A 20,807-nucleotide genomic window follows, 5' to 3' on the forward strand; every position below is an offset into this window, starting at 1 on the left:
GACATGTATTAAGGACGATATGGTTAAAATGTCGACACCAAATGTAGACGTTTTTTTTGATGTTCGCCTAACCTTAACAATCAACAAAAAAAAACATGTTGACATTTTGGTGTCAACATGGTAAATGTCGACTCTCTGAACGTGACGACATTTTAACCAGGTCGACATTCAGAATCTTCTGAATGTCGATAAGTCGCTGGATACCGATTTACTGATGTTAGAACAAGCAGTCATCAGTCCATTTGACCCAGGATCTGTGAAGAAAGGTGATTGGTCAGTGAATAGAGATTGATATGGGTTATAATGACGACAAGGAACAACCCTTGCCGCCAGCATTTAAACCCTCTAACCCACATTAGCAGAAATAACCAGCTATGGAAATACCCACAGGCTGTGTGTCAGTGACAGAATGCCTCTCACATGCTGCAGTGAGCACCAATTATACAGAGTTGCAGAAAATGTAAAGATCTTTTTTTTTTCCCCCCTTTAATCAGTGAATACGCTCTTACCCTGAGTCCAGTCTCCAGGGCTGTGTGTGTCCTGATTACACAGCATGTTGTGCAAATTTCATTTTAAAAAGTATATATTTATGTAGGACAGGGAACATCTGCAGTGATTCTGCAGTATACACACAGCACCAGAAGAACTGTGCAAACAGAACACTACATTATCACTCTTATGGACAAGAAAGCGGTCCCTCTGGCACGCAGTGCTAATGCAGTAATGATGGGGCTCGCTGCCCATCTGTACATCATTATCGCACTGTAAAGATTGCATTAAAGTGGTCCGGCCATACACCTGCAGGCATAGGAAACATAACTAACCTGAAAACTCAAGGTGCGTGCACACTATATGGTATTTTACACGATTTCGACGCATCGGAATGTCAAATCGTGTAAAATATGTCCAAATCGCGAGTGTCCACTCTCAATCACGATGCCTGAACCCGCAGGTCGTACATTGCATCTTCAGATCTTGCCTACGAGATTAAGGTCGTTGGTAAGATAGTTTGTCAGATTGGACAGTTTATGCAAGATATCGTGTCTCTGGGAGTGCAGGGGGAGTTGCCGGGGGAGTTCAAGGGAAATCGCTGACCACATTGCATCTTTTAAGAGTTGTCTAGTGTGTGGACACATTTAGAAATAAACATATAATTTATTAGTGCAGCCTTATACAGTAATAGTTGCAGGGGTTTGGGTACGGAATCCCGGCATTCATGATGCAGACAATCAGAGTACCAACTAAACTTTGTAAGTAACCCTTACCCTAACCCTCCCTCTAACTCACCTTTCTCACAGCCTAACCCTTCCCCTAGTGCCTAATCTTGCCACTCACAGTCGGTATATATCAGTGGTAGGGATTCAGGAGCCGTGATTCTGACGGTCAGAATGCCGACTAAATCCTCTGGCAGGAGCATGTCCATGTGCTCATTGGAAACTTTCTGTGACATCAAACTGTAGGAAGTATGACAGGGTTCAAAACAGATTTTTGATTGGCTCTGTGTGATCACGAGATTAGGGTCATAGACGTTAGCCTTAAGGACTGCTCACACCAATATTTTAATTAAAATAAGTGCCTAAGGTAGTACTAACTAGACAAGGAGGGAAGCAGCTTTATAACTTATTTCCTCAAGAAATATTAATGTACCTTCAATAATTTTACATTTTTGGCCACTCGCCATTCTTCTGAAGCAATGTACTCTAAATAAGTTCAGATCCAGATAATACACCAGAAAAAAAAGACTTCTTTGCTTTCTCTTCGCTGCTGGCAGTAGAGCAGTAAGTTAGGATCGATCACACTGACAGCAGAACCTCTTGCCGGCACCTACACAGCATGGCCGAGATCATTTAGGACCAACGAATGCCAACTCCGCCCTGAGTGAGGAGGTCACATCCAGGAACTGTTGTGGTGGGATCACCAGGACTATTTGTAGAGAACCTTTTTTATTTTAAAAGAATAAACAAGCGCCCCTGCTGGTGGGTACCCTGAACTACCATCATCATTGTGTAACTAGGGTCACAGTAGTGCACCCCTCTTGTACCTCACTAAATACTTGTGGTAGAGCACAACATTTTGTACACATAAGTGGGATAATAGTGAGGTCATGTATGGGTCAGTGCAAACTTTTTTTTGAATGACAACAATAATACAGTATATCAGGCGTGCACAGGGCCGTAAAGAGCAGTGATGGGCCTGGGTGTTGGGGAAGGCATGTCAACGCTCAGCCAGAGAAAAAAGTTAAACGAATATACGCACAAAAGGAGGACGACATTCTTCTCCTTGGTGAAGAGCTGGCTCAGGCCTCTTAAACAAGCCCAGGTAATTACTACCTGTCTTCCCCCCTCTCGGCACCTCTGGATATACACTGCTGAAGTGTACAAAGACAGAATGCATACATAAGACTGTAGAGTTTGACGTGGAATCGGTATGGAATGCTGCCGCATGTGTTCCCGTCGGACAGAATACCGACGCCAGAAGCCCGAACAGTAGAGATCCTGACTGAGGCTGGTAAATACCCTAACCCTTCGCGCTCTCCCCCCCCCCCCCTTCCCAAAGCCTCCCTTAGTGGTGCCTAACCCTAATCCTCCCTTCCCGCACCCTGAACCTAACCCTCCCGGGGGAGGGTGCCTAGCCCACCCTTCCCCTAGCCTAACCCTCACAGGGAAGGGGGGAGGGGGTGTGCCTAACCCTAAGTCCCCTCGGGGGTACCTAAAACTAACCCCTCCCCCCCTGCGGCTAACAGTCCCTGCTTCCCTTCGCTCGAGATCCCGGCTGTCGGGATTTTGGCTTTTGGCTAAAGCTAGGTATTGGGATATAGACGCCTATCTTTAGTACCAGGTCGGGATTCCAATGGCTGGCGGTAAGTTAACCGCATTCCTTTGAGGTATCTCGAGATGCCTCCAAATCTGTCTGCAGACCTGGTTTACTACTAATCACACCATCATCAGTGTGCACTTGCATTATCCTATACTCAGGCGTACAGTATATTTTGCACGCCTCAAAACTGTCCAGGGCTTCATACCCCACATTTGCATGAACACACCTTACCTGGCCTTTGCCTCCGTGAGCACACCCCATTACATCAAGTTCCAACTCCTCAGTCAGAAGTGTATAGAAAAGAAGAAAATGCGTACGACACTGCATTAATCAAACTTATTGCGTCCATTTTTGGAGTAGGCGCAGTGTGAATTCATGCAAGATGTGCCCTGCAAACTTTCAACTCTACACCCGCCCGATTGTTGGCAGCCATTGCATGGCATGTTAATTATGAGACTGTATCCTATTCATTCACAAGGAACTATTAGCATTACTGAGGAAACCACTTTCACATTGGAGGCAACCATTTTGTAAAAGAGAAAAAAAATTAAAAATGAAGCATGGTGAGCCACAATTCCATGCCAATGTCTCCACCATCCACTGAATCCTCACGCTGTCTGCGGAAATACCGTGCACCATACCAGCTCATGGCTATCACTAGTATAGGAATATTTGAGCTTGAAGGCTTAAAACACAAATCCAATTATACAGTATCTCATAGGAGAAGCCATTTCTAGGGCTAATATTAGGCATATTAATGGAATCATGACAGATAAGAAGTGTGAGAGAGCACAAAATGGTTAAGGATTTCTACATTTTCAACCCAACAGTTGCAGTGGCCTGTAGGCACCAAACTCTTCCATAGTGACATGTTACTAAGAAGTGGGGGCCGCTTAAGTCTTGAAAAGTACAGCACGTGTTAAATCCTACAGGTTTTCTAGTTCTAATGCTGGGTACACACTTATCGATATACCGTTCGATTAACGAACGATATATCACAAGTTCATCGGCAGGTGTGTACTCCCTATATATCTGCAGCACAGCCGATGTGGATAGATTTTGCCAATATATGGGTACTTCTGGTTGTGTGTACGACCGACTGCCTGTACACTGGCTTCAGGGACTGTCGATACGGACATCACAACTAGGTAGGCAAATTTAAATGCCTGCCCAGTTGTGATGTCTGGGTAGTCATATGGAGCGGCTGATTGGTAAGTGAATGTATAGCTTACAAATAGTCTGCTCTGACAGCCAATCGCTCTGCGTACCCAGCATTAGACACCCGAGTGTCCTGGGCTGTGCCGTGGGTGCCGATTTTCCGAATGCAAGTTACGCAGTATGGATGGTGTCATGGTAGCATTACTGCCTCACAGCACTGAGGTCTTGTGTTTGATTCCCACCATGGCCCTGTGTGCAGTTTGTATATTCTCCCTATGCTGGCATGGGTTTCCTCCAGGTAAGCTCCACAGGGGGTAGGGACTGAATATTCTCTGTAAAGTGCTGCGGAATGTGTGTGCTATGTATAAATAATTGGTAATAAATAAATGTAAATTCAAAGAGCAAAGGCAACAAAATGTGGATTAAAGTATCCGATGCATACTGGAGTGATGCTAGCATGGAGCAGATAATACCTACCCTTTGTATACCACACCTATGCAAGCATAAAAAGGTTCATTACAAACCGACGGTTTCCATATAAATAAAACTTTAAGCATTTTTCTGACATAACGTTCAGATCATCACACACATTTTTCCAGCTGTAACCTTGTTTTACCACTGTTGGTAAAGGGCTTTCTGTGAATCGGCAGTAAGTAATGGGGAATACGAAGGCTCTTGTATGAAATTACACCCAGGGACAATTTTGGAGAGAATTCTGGCTCCTGTGCTTCCCAAAAATATTTCAATTTGTGTTCGTCAAGGGGTAGTTAGATCCGGGCATTGCTCTGCAGTTCTTTAAATTTCACTCATGAAGTTACAGTATCATCCCTGGGAGTAAAGTATATATGAGATTTCAAATAAAAAAAATAAAAAAATACCCATAGGCAGATACTGGTCAATTGGTCGACAGTTTAAAGGTCAACATAATCATTAGGTTGACCATCATTGTGTAGGCCTGTATTTAGGTAGACAAGGTTAAATGGTTGACAGTCAAAAGGGTCGACATTTAACAGGTCAACACTAAAATGACAACACTTTTTTTTCATGATTTTTTTTAGGGTTAGGCTAAAATTTTAAAAAAAGGTGTCAACATGCTAAATGTCGACCTTTTGATCGTCGACTATTTAACCCTGTCAACCTAAATACACCCTACATAATGATGGTTGACCTAATCACCATGCGGACCTTTTAACGGTGACCTTTATACTGTAGCCCTTTTGACACCCCAAAAGATAGAAGAGAAAAATAAAAATATAAAAAAAAAAAAAAAACTCACAGAGCTATACTGTATACTATACATGGGAGTCTCCAGCCAAACTCACTATGTTAAAATAATATGTACTATTCTGCATTTAACTACATCCTAATCCTCACAAAAGGGTCCAAATGATGGAGAACAGGTGCTAATTTAGACTTTAGTATATTGAGTGGTATAAAGAGAGTATCTTTCCATTGCTGGGTATAGCTAGATTATACATCACTGCCCTTCCACGTTCTATGAAGTACTGTACAGAACAAATAAATATATTGAAGATAAGTAACCAGATGGAATATCACATCTGGTGCCAGGGAACATGCTATAATTAGAATTTGTGACTTAAATTAAACCAATGAATTCCTTATCTGGCATAACATGAAAAAAATGCTGTTCATACTCATTAAAAGTACCATGCAGAATAGCACGTGTGCGCCAGTCTGTGAACACTGAAAGGAGGGCTGCTGCGACGTTACTACAACACAATGGGTGTAAAATAATACAGACTTGTAATATTCCCATGGCATTGAAGACATAAGATGTACACCCACAGCTCTAATTATAGCAAGGCAATTTAACAGCTAAGGAGTGGGCCAAGTGACTATTAATGCTGAAGTGGCTTCCAATTTATTCTCCTGTGATGCTCAATCAGCTACAGGCATCATGGGACATGTAGTTCAGTTACAGCTAACACCTTGAGCTGAACAAAAAGGAAAAATACATTAAAAAAAATAAAAATGACATAAAATGGATCAAATGGCAGCAGCCACCCAAATAGTGAATACAATTTGCTAATGTTTTAAATCCAGGCTTAAGAATGCAGCCAATCACCACACGAGGAAAAAGTACCTCATAGGAAACGCCTCAGGCTACATCATGTCCATCTCAGCCATGTGTGGAAGATGGGTGCTCAGCTCTACAGTGCGCACTAGTCCCATACAAATGATGGAGACAGCCATTTTGTGGGCTGAACCACTCATCATTAGAATGCAGCCTATCTATTCACCGCGGACCAATGAGGTCAAGGGAAACTGGCAAATGGATATGCAGCACAATGCGACCAACAGAACCTTAATAATGCTATTCAGCCTACAAAATGGGCGCTAGAATTTAAAAGGGACATCTTGCGGTTTGGAGGTAGGTGGCTGCAAAACTCCTTTGCCCGACTACTGGACATCAGCAGCTTTTTCCTTAAGTCTCCCTTGATCCCTTTTCACCATGTATACCTCTAGCGTCCACACAGGTGTGGGAACGGTGAACAAAATGACCGCTACTCAATGCAGATGTGCCTTTTCCAGGGGCTTAATTGGTAACAGTTTGCGCTGGCATCTTATAAACATTACCCCAACTCTCTTCGGGGCTCTACATTACCTACAACAGTATCGTACAGACACTCACTTGTGACAGATCGGAGCTTTCCCAAAGTGACAACACCGATTCCATTGCGGAGATCGACTCAAAGCAAACAAACACACTGGTCCATATTAAAACACAGAAATAAAATGTTCGTTAAAAACCATTTCGTTTTAATGCATTTTTAGGAAGGAGGCCATCTATCCGAAGACAAGGTGCCAAATAAACGGTTATGTGTCAGTAGATAAGGGTATTCATAGCTGGAACTTTATTTCAGAACTCACAAGGTGAAGAAATTTGGCATATACTGTAGCGAGCGGGAAAAGCAGTACAGATAATGTAATGATCCCCACCCCCTTACTAGGCAGTTTTCCATTGTCCAAAATAAAATGGTGCAGCAAATTAAATTAGTGTCAATAGAGTCTTCTACAGGGACCTCCCTGCTGACATACACCAATCTATGGAAATATATATATATATATATATATATATATATTAAATACAGAATACAAATACAAACAGCTATAATACACATAAAAAGATATATATGTATAAAAAGTGCAAAGCTCAATAACTGTAAACCCTCTCGTGAGACTACACTGCTCATTTCCTCACCCAACGTCCATTGGCCAAATCTCCTCCATGTTTTGTTAGCAGCAAGCGAGCATTCGTTCGGCTGAATGACCTCTCTCCTGGGAATTACGGTGCTCCAGACAATTCAGTCACTCCTCCTCCCACCCCCAACACAGACTTCCAGGGAGGAGCTTGCAATGAATCCAATAAATGACTGAACAGTTCTTTATACATACAAAGGCCAGGTGCAACTTATCAATCTATCCACAGTCCGAATCGGTGGCCTTATTTTTACAAAGTCAGCAGATGATTTCTAATTAACTTCTTGTGGTTATGTAAGGCAAGATTTGACAATCAAACTCAACGACATGGGACTGCACTAACATTTCAATGAGCGGATATTGGAGCATGTTGTTTTAGGGTCATCCTCCTTTACTGGTGAGGGCAGTGATTGCTGGAAAGAACATAAAACCCCTTTACCTACACACAGTGGTGGGAGCCATTCAGTAGTTTAAATCGAGATTCATAAGAACTCTGTATATTCCATTCTCAAAAGAGCCACCGCTACTGTAGACAATGGGAGGGTCATAACACTCCATTATCGAATGTATAAAGACATTTTGTTAACAACGCAACTTTAATCCTGATAACAGGAGTTGTACACCTCTACCTATCACTCCCCCCTCATTTCACTGAAAGATATGCGATGAGTATCTGGAATATTCTTGTTACTGTTCGTCATTTAGTATTTTATAAATATATCCACAAAAAAATGAATGTAGGAAATAAGTTATTATGAAGCGTGAAGCCATCTTACAAGACTTACTATTTCTTAAACTTGTCAGTATTCTCTTATTCTTCTCTGGCCTATAGCTCACTTAGACATGATGTAAAGCAGCACCAAGAGCCAGCCTGGTCTTCCATCCCTTACATGGATGTGCCATCAGTCACACGAGTCCAAAAGCACAGGGTGGCACAGAGACAGATGACCTAGGACTGAACCAATGGTACGCACTCATTAGCCCAGCTCTCGTCCGTCGTTATAGAAACCGGCTTGAACAATTAAATTATCTATTGGTAGAAGGAAACAGACTTTAAAAGTATTGTAATGCGGGTGTGGAAACTGTTCTAAAACACCATGTACCTGGTTGTACACCCCAAATTGTCAGATGGGGGAGGGGGGGTTGCAGATTAATTCCTTCATACCAGCAGGAAATACATACTTGGTAAGTGGTTGTATTGCGGTAGCTTTCAGTTCTGCATAAAGGTTATTTAGTGAATGAGATGGGACGGAGTACAGGATCACATGTCTGTGTGGAACCATCTAGGAATGAAGTCTTACAATCGGGTCTGTAAGTGCACACTGATTGGATGTATTAATGGGCACAGACGCAAGGGTAGGCTGGCATTAGTCTGGTCAAGGAGACAGGCTCTGTGAGGTTGTCGTGTCCTCGGTGGGCAGTATCTCTATACTACTATCAGGCTGACTGGCAGATACACTGTCGGTGAGGTCTAACTCGTGGATCTGGCTCGGGGACAGGGGCTGTGGAGGGCTGGCTGTGTCCGTGCTGGGAGCTGGACTTTTCACATCCGCCATGCCAAGGAGCTCTTTAATATTGAGAGGCAATTCCTGCGAATGAAGAGTGACACTATGAACATACATATATAATATGCTTTTCACACAATAACCAAACGCTTCATTAAATATTCACATATGAAAAAAAACTGGAATCTCCAATTACTCCATAAAATGACAGGAGAGGTGAAATACTGCACGCTGCTTTATCAGATACCAAGGTGCGTAGCCGGGATCTATGTTTAGGATAAATCTCACTACACTGCACTTTCCATTACAATGTCCTTGCTAACGATGCATTAACTTCAAGGATATTTCATTTCCTTGTTATGGTGGCATAAAGTAGGCTAACAAGGGCGTATAAAGGCAATTCAATGCAGGAGCACAATAACCATACTTCGACGTGCTCTGCCAATTAGTCTGGTTAAATACGGGGCACCCAAACACCTTTTGCCACACAATCTGCAGAATATACACTGGAAATACCAGCAGTCACTGATCAGTCTAGAACAGGGGTATTAAGCGTGCGCCCCCCCCCCCAGCTGCTGTGGAACACTGTAGCAGAGCATGCTGGGATGTGTAGTTCCGCATTAGCTGGCGGGCCCCATATTGAATACCCTTGGTCTAGAATAAGTGCCTATCACAAAGGATTGTGCCCGTGGTCAGGCTGATCTCAGCATTTATCACTGTATCAACGCCTACCGGCATAGGCTAGAACATAATGACCATAACTACACTGAGCCTAGCACATACAAGATATCCCTGGCAAGTCACGGCTATACCCTGCATGTAAACTGGGAGATATTGAGCAGCTGCATACATACTGTCCCAAGGTGATCAGCGCTGGAGATTTTATAATACCCCACCAAACTCTCTTGTGTACAGAATATTTCCAGTATGAATAAAAGGTGATCGGTGTAGAGAAACCTTTTAGAACGTAATGAAAAGCAGATTGAGTCACACTGAGGCAGCTGTTCTTTAAAATCAACATCTATATCTTTCTATAGTACAATATAGCAGAGACTGCATTGCCGTCTCCTCACTTATTACAACCGCAAATACTACAAAGCCAGAACTAATTCAATGCAAGGCTGCCTTGGTGAATGGGAGGCAACGGGAGAGGTTGTGAAGCACTGACAGTACTGCGGTGCAAGCAGCAATAACCCCGGCACTCACCTGACAGTGTGCCAGCTGCTGATTCAGAGCCTCGGCCTGACACAGAATGTCCTCCACACTCATCTTCATGGTCAGCTCGTTAATGTGCTGAACGGGGGCAGAGACAACACATAAATAAGGTGTGGGGATGGGGAATAGTATTGAAGTAGACACAAATTTAAATAAAGGTATAACCAGAAAACAGAACAATGTAATTGTATAGATGCAGCTATATTATTTTGTTAAATCAATGGCTCCTTATGATAGTTGTAAGAACACTGCAATGGGTAAACTGAAGGTGTGTACAGAGACGCTTACATACAAAAGACGCAACATCGGGAATATTGGTCGCAGCATCGGACCTATAAGCAACCCTATGGTGTCTCGGCATGTCCATCTCAACTAAGACGCTGGGGCCAATCAAACTGGGAAGTTGCGCTCAGTTGCGGCCACATGTTGTGCAATTATTGCCCAGATCAGCCGATATTTGGCTGATTGGGCAGATTACAGCACAGTGTACAGCCACCTTTAGGAATAGGTTAACTAAATGTTATTTAGTAACTAAAATAAGTATTTTTGCGCCGAACACTAAAAGCAACCTTGACAACCCTACCAGGTTGTCAAGGCCCCTCCCCCGTAAATTTCCCCCATTCATAGGAAAGAGAAGTTCACTGCCCAAGTAGGAGAAAGGATACTTTTTACGCATCGCGGAACCCATTAGATTGGCAGAACAGATATTATATTTTGACTCTTCTAAATCTTCAGTTTTGGGTTGAAATAATCTAAAAATAGTAATAGTCTTCCAAATTTTATAGAGCATACGGACGCTCACAGTACAAGCTAAGTAACTAAATCTTGCCCTATACGTTAAAGTTCTTCAAGAATATTACTTCTAGGGAAATAAGATATATTACACACATCCAATGAGGGAAACAAAACATGGCTGTTGTGTGAGAATAAGGTTACATGGGAGTCCTAGGTCCCAGAGGGGTATGGTATGGAATCACGACAGAATTTGGTAAGTAACCCTAACCCTCCCCCACCTTTCCTGCAGCCTAACCCTAACTATCCCCTGCAGCCTAACCATAACCCCAACCCCTAACACGGGATGTCAGTGGTCGGGATCCTGGTGCCGGAATACAGACTACATACCTTCCAGAGAATTTACTAATCTTATGGAGCAATAATTTACCAAGGAAAAAAAAACTGTTAAAACACCAACATCCAACTTCTCATACGCTCCCCAGGGCGTTTAAGTTCACAGAAACACAGATGGAGTAGACTTTATTCAGGCATTTAGATAACCTGGCACCAATCACATTATACTACATTTTCCATTGAACTGAATGAGGCAATGAGAGGTGCGCCAGATTTCCCAAGCGATGTTCAGTAACGGATTAAAACAAAGATGAGTTGGCCCATTGTGTGTGCAGCGCCTCATGCCTCAGTGACATCACTATATCACGGGGCACGAATGGACAGCTTCATCATGAATACTGCTCACAAAACTGCGTTTCGTAGCGTGTCGGAGACTGCGATCCCGTACATAGAAAACATGGCTCCAGTGAGTTCCCGCACCCATTCTGCGCCACCACAGAGTTACTCAAAAGGGCGATTAATCGAAGGACCTGTGACTGATGCTGCATCTTTGTCCATCTTGGAACCAGGTGCTGTTTGTGTGTAGACCCTGGACACACTTCATCAGGACAAGTGTAAGGAGTCGTATTGATGGGAACTTTGTGCAAATGTGTAGCGGCAACTAGTTCAGGAGGTAGTTGAAATCCCAGCAGGTGGGATGTGGTGCTCACAATGTCGGCGCTGGAATCCCGACAAGAGTCAGAATCCTGGCGCCAGGATCCCAACAGCCGGGATTTCAACTACCTCCCGAAGTAGTTACCGCTACACACTTGCACAAAGTTCCCATCTATACCACGATGCCGACGGTAAGTAGTGGGTTTATGGGGAGGGTTAGGCACTAGGTGTAGGGTTAAAATTAGGCACTAGGGGAAGGGCTATGGCTGGGCACTAGGGGGGAGGGTCATGTTTAGGGTGTGGGATGGAGGATTAGGGGCAGTGTTAGGATACTTACCGACAGGTGTCGGCATTCTAACCCTGTCAGGATCCAGCACCCAACCCACCAGTTCCTTATGAGTTAAGGATATGAAGACGATCAAATCGATGACATAAGACAACTCTGGCTCCTAGTAAAATATTTATTGGTTACATTTCAGAGGTCAAATTTAAAAACTTACTTTAAGGATCTCATTGAAGCCATAGTCCGAGTTCATTAGTGCCTCCCGCTCCAAGTCAAAAATGCCGCATCCGACGAGCAGGTGGAAGTTGGGGCAGGGAAGCCCGGTCCACAGCACCTGGATTGGGATACATAAAGCAGAACATTTCTCTGCCGGTTTATTATAGCACATATTTCAGGATGAAATCTGGCATCATAGATGCTGTCTGTAGATTTTCACACCGAGCATCTGATATGTGGGCAGCTTGAAGCTGTACAACAGCCATACTCACAGCACAGCAAAAGGGAATTATTCGTTTAACAATAACCTGCGGATGCCGACAGCACCAGAGACCAGGAGTTCTAATACTAATCAATAATCAATCCAAGCCCTTCATCTAGTTACAACCTAAATGCTTCAAGTAGGTGATTTAACAAAACCGTAGTGATAGGGGCCTTCAGCAGACACGAGACCTCATGTACGTCTACGGATGTTTTCTCCTTAAGATTCGATACAGCTTTTGATTTGCAATATACATGCATTGTAAAGAATACTTCAGAAGCATGGTTACACCTGGCACTGCAAGCTTCCAGTTATCCTTCCTTATGGGGGGCATCCACTAGACGATTTTATCCCTGTCCAACCTCTTAACGATTTTCCCTTGAAATTTGATCTTCCACTCTGAACAATTTGCAAAAGATTTGTAAAAGTTCTAACGATAAACTATGTTGCTTCAATCTGTGATTGAGAGCTTTCAGCTATAGTGGGCAGAGAGTGGTTCATCGTTTGATCGTTCAGCTTGAACGATGTGTAAACGATGTGTAAGCAATCAAGTGAAATTGACCTGCATGTTCAGTCGATGGAGGAGACGATCAAACGACCAGCGGGAGCGCGTATCGTACATCGTTAGAAATAATTACTGCACGATTTGCAAACGATGTTTGAACGATTATCAAACGATTTTATCATTATCGTTCAACTTTATCGTCTAGTGGATACCCCCCCTTTAGAGTGCTGCTCCCCAGCCTGGATCTCACACCCACTCTGACTCTCTACAATGACTCAAACCGGCTCTCAGACCGATTTCTTTATGATAGACTCCTAGCTCTCCTCCTTTGTCCCTGCTCACGGTCTCTCACCTGTGTCACCCCCTCCCCTATATATTGTAAACTCTCATGAGCAGGACCCTTCTCCCTTGTGTATTTGTCCTATTTTATTACCAACAAAATCATCTCTTTCCCCTTACAGTTAGTATCAACTGGGGCATAGGACTATCAAGTGCTGATTTTGTAGTTAGCGACTATTTTTGCATAGATTTGTAGCTACTGACAGACATGTATATGCTAATTTTTGTCCTGTTATGTTTGTATTGTACTTTTGTGTGCACTTTGGCTCTGCAGACCCGCGTGGCACCTATTAATGGATAATAAATAATAAAAAGTATAAGGTCGACCCAGTACAATGGACTTTATCATGGCTGAGACAGTAGCTTGCAGAGAAAGCCACACACTGTATACAGCCACGCCAGGTGGACAAGTATTATTTCATGCATTATTAGTAGTAGGTTTCCCCTGATATGGGGAATTTAGGGCAGATGCATTCCTGTTGTTGTACTAGGACTTTCAGTGAGCATAGTGGAGGCAGAAATGTTATGAGCCGCAATGATATTCAGCCTATCAGAGCACTGTGCCACAAGTTCCTAGTGAACAGATTGGTTGCATTTGCACGTATAGTGACTCGGCCCAGAAAATGGCTGCTCCCAGTGTGAGGGGACTAAATACTGAACTCGGTATAGCGGGAATGCCGTACAGATCTGTAGCTGTTAAGGGAAAAATAACTTCAGTCTAATTATTGTTGCTCACCTCCCACAGAAGTAGTATATCATTAAAGGAAAACTCCCGTTTAAACCAGATGAGCAGCCATCGGAAGCAGCAACTTAGATTCCCAGATTCTTTGGAATCTAAGGGGGAAAAAAAGTTTAGAAAAAGGGATCTTTCTTTTATCTGTAATAGGAGTAGGTCATTCAAAATAGCAGTACAACAAGAGAAGCAGCAGCAGGCATGTTATATGTTGGGTAATTCTTTCATGGTATCCTATCAAATACCACATGTATTCTAATACATTGTACCTTTAAAATATGATTGGTTACCGGCATGAGCGTCAGGGGTTGGGGGTTTGGCAAGTGGGACGCTTGCCCCCCCCCCCTCCCCCCCAATACAAATATTTTTGTGGGGGGGGCGAGTTAGAACACCGCAAATTACACCTCCTCCTCCATGCAGTGAAGTGGCTGTGCAGCCTATTGCTTTAAAACACAGCCCCTGACCGTCAGCAGCCGCCATTACAGGTAAGAGAGAGGGAAGGAGGTGGGGGGGGGGGGGGGGGGGGAGCGCAGAGGCGTCCAAACGATTTTACGTTGCCCCACCCAAAGCAACATCACTGCACTTTACAGCTATTATTACATAAGCCCTTGTGAGTCAGGATGTTTCCAACCCACTAAAGGTCTATAGGGCAGGAAATGATCTGCTCATTTTCTCCACATGATTCATGAAGTAAATGGGCAGCAAAACTATAGTGTGGAATGAAACATATTAAAGCCAATAACAAAGATCTATTCACTTTTATTTTGCTATAGCTGTCACTGACCAGGTTAGGAACTGCTCCAGAAGAAGTGTCTGAGCTGACCAGTATGGAGACAAACACATACCTGGTAGTTACATGGAGAAAGCAGGGAACCCAGAAATAAGGTATGAGGAGGCTGAGAGTCACATAAAGTGAGCCCCTGTCACACAAGTGCATATGATGTTCTATGCTATATGATATACCCCCAGGTGATATATAAAGAGTTCTTTTCTCTTCTCAATGAACAATATATATAGCATTCCCTAAGCCAAGGACCTAGCATAAGTAGAAACCCAGTTGGGTCTCTACTAGAACAACCTATTAGAACACAGACAGGCCTATGGTTATTAAAACCCTTTAAAGGGATAAAGATGTTCGCACTGTCGAGTTCTAACCCAATCGGTTATAGGACATGGAGGTCTGTGCTGGGCGTTTCATGGGGGTAAATTTACTAAAGTGCAGATTTTTAGAAGTGGAGATGTTGCCCATAGCAACCAATCAGATTCTAGATATTATATTCTAAAAGGTGCTAGTTAAATGTTAAGTAGAGTCTGATTGGTTGCTATGGGCAACATCTCCACTTCTGAAAACTCTCACTTTAGTAAACTGACCTCATGGATTTGCGTAAATCCCTGCAATCCGAAAATCTGCTGCACCAGATGCACCCTACTAGGAAACATCTAACTAACATCTAACTAAAAGTCTTCGTCCTGTGTCATGCCAACAGTAAGCCATCCTGAGACCATTCATGTGTGGGGTTGCTTCTCAGCCAAGGGAGTGGGCTCACTCACAATTTTGCTTACGAACACAGCCATGAATAAAGAATGGTAGCAAAAAATCCGGCAAGAGCAACTTCTCCCAACCATCCAAGAACAGTTTGGTGATGAACAATGCCTTTTCCAGCATGATGGAGCACCTTGCCATAAGGCAAAAGTGATAAGTGGCTCGGGGAACAAAACACTGACATTTTGGGTCCATGGCCAGGAAACTCCCCAGACCTTAATCCCATTGAGAACTTGTGATCAAGAGGAAGGTGGACAAACAAAAACCCACCAATTCTGACAAACTCCAAGCATTGATTAGGCAAGAATGGGTGGCCATCAGTCAGTATGTGGCCCAGAAGTTGAATGACAGCATGCCAGGGTGAATTGCAGAGGTCTTGAAAAAGAAGGGTCAACACTGCAAATATTGAGACTCTGCATAAACTTAATGTAATTGTCAATAAAAACCTTTGACACTTATGAAATGCTTATAATTATACCTCAGTATACCATAGTAACCTCTGACACAAAGGTCTAAAAACACTGAAGCAGCAAACTTTGTGATAACCTATACTTGTGTCATGCTCAAAACTTTTGGCCATGGTTGTATTTACTTCTTTTTATTTTAGAATATACAATTTAGGAAACCATTCACTATAGCTAGTATCTTCACTACTTAGTCTGTTGTTGCAGTGCATCTTCCTCGTCTACCAAAGAGAGAGATAGATACATCTCTATATCTATATCTCTCTCTAGATTTTTTATATATATATATATATATATATATATATATATATTTGTTTCATTAATAAATGAAGTAGGGAAGACTGTTCCCTTTCACTATTGTACAGAACTAGGAGGTGCACAAAATACCTATATCAGAACAGATCTAAAAGCAAACAAAAATCTAAAATACCAAGGAAATCGCAGAGCAGGGGGTCCAGAACGCGCAGGAGGAGGTTGAGCTGGGCCAGCTGTTTCTTCATGCTCTCCTGGCTTTCCTCAAAGTTATGATGCTGTAATGCAGGAGAAACAAATCAATGCATCGATCACAGCCGCCCGCTGTAAACACTGAGCACTTTGATTGGTTACAGCAGCCGTCAGCGAAATATTAAACATGTCTCGTCGTTCACACAGGATACCGCATGGAATAAATCCCCCCATCTCTTGTATAAAGGAGTGTGATTGGAGATTCTTTTTCTTTCAGCCATAGCTCACGGAACAACCCAATACAGAAACAATTACTTATATAACAGTTCATCCTAAGGGGGGCTCTGGGATTACCATGGGGTACATAGAGTGTGATGCAGCAGATAGGCACTTTACATTTACTGGCAAAAGCTTAGAATCTTCCCTCCCTCCCTCTATACCCTAGTGGCTGCATGGGAATTTTAATTTAGTAAAGGGACTGCCTTCTTATTTTTATTATTTCAGCTATTATTTAATTCTACTTTCGTCTTATTGTAGCTGTTTCACTCAGCCGCAGCATACTCCTCACTTATTAAATTCCTCTATTACACCTAATAGACAGAGAACAAGTGGCATACTTCATTTTACATCCATCAAGAGGCATATTATCTCTATATTTGCGCCAGCAAAATGACAACATTTCTCTATAGTAAATCCCTGTGTCTTTGGAAAGAGACCCAACCCCTTGCCGGCAGCATTATACAAATTATTATTACTCACTACACACAAAACAACTAAGGGAGAGCGCAGTAAAAACTCTCATTCTCTTTAGAACTGGATTTAAATAGTCTAATGCAGAGGTTCTCAAACTCGGTCCTCAGGACCCCACACAGGTGCACAGGTGTACTCATTACTCACTGACACATTTTAAAAGATCCACAGATGGAGCTAATTATTTCACCTGTGATTCTGTGAGGACACCTGGAAAACATGCACTGTTTGGGGTCCTGAGGACAGAGTTTGAGAACCTATGGTCTAATGTGAAGTGAAGGGATTTCCTACATCATCTTTGACTGGATAAGGGTATAAACTCTCCTCTTTGAAGGCTGATTTTACAGGGAGTGATGCATGTACATCCTGCCCAAATTGTTCCTTGGCACCTCAAGCTGGTGCTGATGGCATTGCAGAACCTTTCTATTGAAATGTTGGATTTCATGACATTGAAGTTCCTTGCCAGGAAATTTGGCCTCCTATTCGTTTGTCTCCTCAGCTAGGGGGGTTTCAGAGCTTGTTGGATCTTTTTTCCTCCTCTTCCATGACGACAGGGCTTTCCTTATAACCAAATGTTTTTTTTCTATGGGATTCCAGCTTTAGACTGGATTGCATCTTCAGAAGAAGAGGGATCCCTTCACTATGTGGGTGTAGTCAGGGCATTGAGAATCTAGATCCAGAGGACCAAAAACTTGCACAGGGTTGATGCCATATTGGTTTGGATGCCAATTGCCAGGTAGATTAATTTGCTAATTCGCCAGGCATACCTTGGGACAGGACTGTCTATTCCTGATCATGTGAAGGTGCATTCCTCCAGATTGCTGGCAGCCTCCAGAGTGACACAGCGTGAGGTTACTCCTGAACAGTAGCACTGGGCTGCCACCTGGTCTTCAGTGAACACTGTACCCAAATTATACAGATGTAATACTGTTTCATGTCAATTTTCCAGTTTTGAACACAAGGTGCCATGGCATCACAACTTCTGGGCAGATCCTGCCTTAGGGACAACTCAGTAACTCCCTATGGTGATTCCAGTGTCTCCCCATGGATGATCTGAGAAATCCTTTTCTAGTAGTTCATCGGGGGTACACTGGAGACCCTTTTCTTTACGCTCTTTTGTTTCTGTTCTTGATCATGTTCTCTCCTTGTTCAACTTTTTGTTCTCGATACAAAACGTTGTTTTTCTCCACTACCTCTCGCTCCGTACCCCCGGCCTGCCCTCCTCTGAGGCTTAGGTAAAAAAAAAAAAAAACTAAAGCTTCCAGCCAGCAACTTGAGGTATAAAAGTGGAGGAGCCTATGCTTCTATGCACCATGGTGATTCAAGTGTTCCCCAATGGACTACGAGAAAAGGATTTAAATGAACTACAACAAAATCTCATCTTTTTACATTTAATAGTGGTTTCAAAAACAGTATAGTAGAGTTTATCAAATCATCAACAGGATCGGTCTTTAGGATTTCCTCAATGAGCTGGTATACAATGTCTTTTTAACATGATGAATCAAAGTATTTTTTTTGTCAACATCACACCTTCCTTACTGCCAAAGGTAGTGATAGAAAGGAAGGATCACCCAGGGGAGGATCAGTTTACAATAATCTATGTCTAAGTCCAGGACTGTGCAAAACACAGGAGATTGCACTGGGGCACTTGCAGGCAGAGCTTCTAACCTACTTTGTCATAGTAGAGAGGTGGAAAGATGACACCATATGCTACTAGGTGGTGGTGCCCAGTGATCCTTCAGCCTTTACTATGTATCCAGATCATTTGGTGTTGAGATGATGTCCCATCTAAGGTTCTTTTACATGGCCAGATGCAAATGTTATCCCCAAGAGATCTGGCTGCTGTATTGGGGATATGACACATAGATATTAGAGGAAATCGCTGACAACCTACTATTTGGATGCAAAATTTGGGACGTTGGCATTATAGTTTACCATTTCCAACCAGGTATTTGTCACTTTATCATTCATCCAGCTATAGACGGCTTACCCAGCTGGGCGCAGGGCGATACAAGGCAGAGTTCAATATAAAAATGTGACTTTGAGGACTCATCTGTATATTCATACACCTCGCCTCAATACGTCATGCAGGGCGAGATGCTTGGCGTGAGTGAGCCGAAAGGTCCCATGCAAGACTGCTGGCGCCGAGCGTCATTTTCACCTGAAGGCGTGCCTTGACGCACCAGGTGACTGCACCGATTCATTTCATATGCAACACTTTTATATGCAACAGAGACTGTAAATGAAGCACAACGGAACTTGGCATGGTAGCACTTCGTATACAGAATTTTGGAGGTTTGGCGTGACTGCGGCAACAGTGGACACAGCTGTACTTAAAATGCGTCTGTAGACTTATATGGCTGTATTCTGAGTTACAATTACACATGGCATATAGATTCATCAGGCTTTTTTAAAGCGGCAATCATTTAAAAAGGCAAAAACAATCTGGCTTTGCCTTTTTAAATTATTGCCGCTTTAAAAATACTGGCAGACTCGTCGGAATCTCTCCAGAGTCTGTACCTGGCAGGCTATTATAAGCCGTATTTAAGAAACGAGAAGAAATAGTTCTGGGGGCTATTATAAGCCCCCAGAACTATTATAAGGGCAGAGTTGGGGCAAAAGAGTCATGAAGCCTTTCTTCCATCTAAGGGGTCATCTAAGGGGTCAATCCAATTGTGTACGAAAGGTGAGAGGTGCCATTGCCGCCGCATCTCGCACCCCTCGCGGCCCGCTCCGAGCCCTGTGAGATCGTTGCGGCTAATTGGATTGAGCCCTAAGTGTTTCCAAAACGGAGATAGCTATATAATCTGCATTTTTGAGCATTTTATTAGCACATTTCTAAGTTTGTGTGATATTGTCTTCTTGGATTTATAGGTCAGTTGACCCCCAATAAATAAGAGATTTGTTCAGTTGCCCAATTGACTTGATCTAATAATTACCCTTTTTAGAACACTCGACAATCACCTAGTAAAGAGTACTTGGGCTGAAGTTTAAAAAACTGTGGGTCACATTCAATCAGTGGCAATGTGCGGTCATGATGCATCACCACTCTATACCATAGACTAAATCCCAGATTGTCCTGCTACCTCTATTTGGTGTAAGGGAAGATCTGCAATGTTGCGGGATGACAGAAAAACAGTCGGAATGGCGATCACCGCTAGTTGAACACCCCCCAAAAAAAGAAACATTCGAAATACATATTAACCTCTGTCTGTTTTAAATGTCCTATTTTCCCACAGCCAGCAGCTCATATTGCTGCATCTAATGACACTCAGGTAAGGCCGGTAGTGATAATACATATCGTCACCAATATCAGCTGCTCTGTGGGTACATGTACAAAGCATGGACAGAATGAGGTACAAAGCCGGAGCACGTGTCCCACTGACCCACTGCAGGCCTCACTGGACTTACCACCATCTCCATGAATCCAGTAAAGCACCAGAAAGCATCCACCTCATTCTGTGTGACGTATAGGATGGGAGAGAGGAGGTCGCTCATTCCTTGTACATACCCTAATCAAGGCAAACGGACTCAAATCAATTCAATGTGTTACTGTGCAAGAGTATATGTGGGACTTTCTCACCCAGAGATCACAGCAATGTATTACAGTGGCCAATCAGAAGTAGCGA

The 20,807-nt window shown here is 43.1% G+C and overlaps 1 protein-coding gene across 3 annotated transcripts in view; it reads right to left on the minus strand.

The window, feature by feature from the left end:
- Nucleotides 1-6,735: 6,735 nt before the first annotated feature.
- TBC1D17 (TBC1 domain family member 17) overlaps nucleotides 6,736-20,807 on the minus strand; it is a 53,470-nt gene continuing 39,398 nt past the window's right edge. For all 3 annotated transcript variants that reach the window (XM_088462574.1, XM_088462573.1, XM_088462575.1), the window contains exons 12-17: nucleotides 20,590-20,690; nucleotides 16,415-16,514; nucleotides 13,981-14,078; nucleotides 12,140-12,256; nucleotides 9,909-9,995; nucleotides 6,736-8,786 (exon numbers count right to left, since the gene is read on the minus strand). In XM_088462574.1, the coding sequence (XP_088318700.1) occupies nucleotides 8,574-8,786; nucleotides 9,909-9,995; nucleotides 12,140-12,256; nucleotides 13,981-14,078; nucleotides 16,415-16,514; nucleotides 20,590-20,690 (716 nt within the window). In that variant the 3' untranslated portion in view covers nucleotides 6,736-8,573. The remainder of the gene's footprint in view (nucleotides 8,787-9,908; nucleotides 9,996-12,139; nucleotides 12,257-13,980; nucleotides 14,079-16,414; nucleotides 16,515-20,589; nucleotides 20,691-20,807) is intronic.

Source organism: Taudactylus pleione, unplaced genomic scaffold (assembly GCF_031769625.1).
Source record: "Taudactylus pleione unplaced genomic scaffold, aTauple2 ptg000051l, whole genome shotgun sequence".
In the NCBI taxonomy this organism is placed as follows: domain Eukaryota; kingdom Metazoa; phylum Chordata; class Amphibia; order Anura; family Myobatrachidae; genus Taudactylus; species Taudactylus pleione.